The sequence below is a fragment of the Musca vetustissima genome, unplaced genomic scaffold, assembly GCF_032173495.1.
Source record: "Musca vetustissima isolate MV318-11 ecotype Yass unplaced genomic scaffold, APGP_CSIRO_Mvet_v1 utg88645, whole genome shotgun sequence".
NCBI classification, from domain to species: domain Eukaryota; kingdom Metazoa; phylum Arthropoda; class Insecta; order Diptera; family Muscidae; genus Musca; species Musca vetustissima.
In genome coordinates, this window is record NW_026888185.1 from 6744 (window position 1) to 9944 (window position 3201).

Sequence of the window (3201 nt, forward strand, 5' to 3'; positions counted from 1 at the left end):
AATGCGTCTAGACTTGTCATCGATAAACGTGACAAAATATTTCGAATCACCCAGGGATCCCACATCAATCGGTCCACACACGTATGAATATAAGAGAATTATTTTAAAGGTCCATCCTTAGGTGGGGATTTAAAAAAAATATTTCTGAAATAAAACACATTTGTATCCTGTGATCTATGGTGTTATCTATTATTAAAACTTTTAAATCTACAAAAGGTGCCCTAAGGTGCTGAATTCAAAATTGAAGGCTGCAGGTTAAAAATGTCCTTATATTTCCTTGATGGCCCCAAGTAGGGTTATAAAAGAAAAGGCTGTCTTGAAAATCTGCAAGATAATCAAAATACAATTTTAGATACCTTTTTTCGATGCTGATAAATTGACCTACAAAAACCAACAAATTCCGATTGATAATAAAATACAAGCCCGTCAACGAAGTCTCCTTTTGGGTCCTTAGTAGAGGCAACAGCATCAGCTTCTTTTCCGATGGATACATTTTCTCCCAGGGCATTGCCATATAGATGTCATCGCAAAGCATGTCGTTCTGCGGAATCGGATTAAACAGAAATTAAACTCAAATTAATTTTCAGAACTTCGATTTTTGATCCTCCTCACCTCATTTTTCAACTTCTCCCCTCCGAAACAATAGATCATCAGCTGCATTGTTATGGCCGCCGAGGCAACAAAATGAAATGGTATATTGGCGAAGTTCTCATCATTCGCCAGCGAATAGAGTAGAAAACATATCTGCAGGCAGCTCATCGATATTTCACCCCAAAGAATTTCACCATAGAGGCGATTTAAATCTTCAACAAATTTCAAGGTACGATTGTGATAGCTAACGAAGGCGGCAACGTCACGCACAAAATCCCGATGATTATTGTGGAGGTCGATTTTGGCAGCAGCCTCTTTGATTTTATTTCGCAATATACGAAAATGTCCCGATATGGCAAAAATATACCAACCGAATAGGGTATCAATGCCGACGGACATATTTAGCCAGGCATGGACCAGCAGTAGGGTACACATGTAATTTAGTATGGAGATGAGCAAACCACCACCATGATCGAAGGGGAATCTGAAAAGAGAAGAGGGAAAAAATTAAAAAAAAAATCGAACTGATTTTTTTAAACTCCCCACCATAGGGTGGACCTTAAAAAATATTATTAAAAAATCCCACCCTGAAATGGACCCTGAAAAAATTATTAAAAAAAATCACCACTTACTCCACCTGAAATGGCAATCGCAGATTAACACCCATCCCCTGAAAATATTCATAGAGTAGAAAAATCCAGGGTATAACAGCAACACAGGTCACGGCAGCCCAACAGGCATAGAAATAGCCCAAGGCAATTAATCTACCATTGCGATTTTCCGATAGCCATTTTTCATACTCCATGGCATTGGCTGGAAGAAGACAAAAAACACCCACAAATTTCTTGGAAATAAAATCTCCTCCTCCCCCTCCCTCCCTTCCCATACTCACCACCCCGACTTAGAATATTCATATCCCATATTAATTTCAACATCTCTTCACCCTTTAGGATAATAAGCGAAACTTTAAAGGTCAACAAGATACCCTGATTAAACATGGACAACGAAGCTGTGATCGCATCAATATCCGTAATGCTATGGATGACGAAATTTCCGAATCCATATTGCATATAAAAAGTACACAACATATTGAAGGCGAATTTCCAAACGGACTTCAGTAATCCCCGGCGTCGTCCCGTTGTTACACCAATATCCAAACCTAAGGCCATAAAGGCCCCATACTGAACACTTAAATATTCCAAATTTTGTCTATCCGCCATGGACATTTTCAGGTCACTTCAGTTGGAAATTTGAAATACAACTCAAATGCCTGCTTGGCATTCGTAGGCATATTTATTTTCAGGATAATTTCGATTATTTAAGAATTCATATTCAAATTATTTGGATAATTGGTTTGTGTGTTGTTGTTATTTTTGCATTACAAATGTTGGCTAATTTTCGCCTAAAAAATTAATTGCTTGACACCTTTTCGCAGCTGGTGATAATAATTGGAAAAACAAACAATTAAATATGAATAACCTACACAAGGTGTGGATTTTTAAAAAAATATTGTTTAAGGTCCATCCGAAAGCCTGGGTGACCACTCACGAAGGGATGACAAATAAAACATTTATTTTATTTTTAAATAGATTGATCCCGTGTGATGTTTTCTTAAATCTACTCATACATTCTTATACAAATCTAAAGAAATGTGAGCAGAATTGGTTTAACATAATAAATATTAATGATTACTAATAAGAAATTATTACATATACTATAATTAAGGAAATAAGAAATCATATAAGTCTATAGGTAACAGCACCCAGCCATATTTCTATGGAACCTCGATCAGAATTTCCTCCAACTTCGTCTTCTTCTCCCATCATCCAGGCAACACTATTTCTCTGTGACGATTTCTCCCTTCACTCTTCATTGACCGGAGGTTTCGTCCCGGGACGATGCACACCTTCGACTTCTTTACGGCTTTCTTCTTCGTTTTCCGTTTTAACAACAGCTTTTTCTCTTTTTGCGTATGTTTTCTTATGCGCCAACATCTTTCTAAACTTGGAGAAGTGATTAAATGTAACACGATGTAAATTACCTTCGGGTATTTTTAACTGCCTTCCCTTTCCAACCCAAACATCACTTCATCCTTGGATTCCACCTCCATGGGCAAAGCATCACCATTATCTTCTATCTTACTCTCTTCTAAAACTTCTTCATCAACAGGGTAAACGACTTGTTTTCCTGTTTCCTATGATCCGTTCCGTCATCTCCCTTTTTGTTAAGCTGGCCCATAGATTCTGCCTCGCTAAACTGTAGGATTTCTTCTTGTTTCAGCTTTTCGTAGTCATCTGTTTCTAAATCATGTTTTTCTCCAGTGGTCTGTCACCATCATTGCTTTTTGTAACTAAATTCCCTCCAAAGTGAGGGCTTGCCGGGGGCACCAAATATTGGAAGGTTTCCACTACTTCTTTCAGCTCCTTCCTTATATCCAAATATATTTGGAGCATTCTATTAAATTTGAAGAATGTGTCTTCGGCGAACTCTATACATCCATGTTTTGGGAGAAATAGAGTGAGTTCCATATACAATCTCATCAAAGACTGCATTTCAATTAGCGCCTTCTCTTTTGACATTTTGGACTTTTCACGTCGTCCTATCGCTCAA

The 3201-nt window shown here is 37.7% G+C and overlaps 1 protein-coding gene across 1 annotated transcript; it reads right to left on the minus strand.

Moving 5' to 3' along the window:
* Window positions 1-267: 267 nt before the first annotated feature.
* LOC133335996 (odorant receptor 45a-like) lies at window positions 268-1817 on the minus strand. The gene is made up of 5 exons (XM_061544288.1): window positions 1484-1817; window positions 1224-1404; window positions 613-1075; window positions 386-541; window positions 268-324 (listed from the first exon to the last, which is right to left on the minus strand). Exons 1-5 carry the CDS (start codon window positions 1815-1817, stop codon window positions 268-270), a joined length of 1191 nt encoding a protein of 396 aa, XP_061400272.1.
* Window positions 1818-3201: the final 1384 nt, after the last annotated feature.

Excerpts from the sequence above, each read along its gene's own strand:
- LOC133335996 (XM_061544288.1), bottom strand. The coding sequence starts at position 1,817 with ATGTCCATGGCGGATAGACAAAATTTGGAATATTTAAGTGTTCAGTAT. Across the intron at positions 1,405-1,483 it reads GAATATTCTAAGTCGGGGTG|CCAATGCCATGGAGTATGAA; the intron begins GTGAGTATGGGA and ends GTCTTCTTCCAG. Across the intron at positions 542-612 it reads GGGAGAAGTTGAAAAATGAG|AACGACATGCTTTGCGATGA; the intron begins GTGAGGAGGATC and ends CCGATTCCGCAG.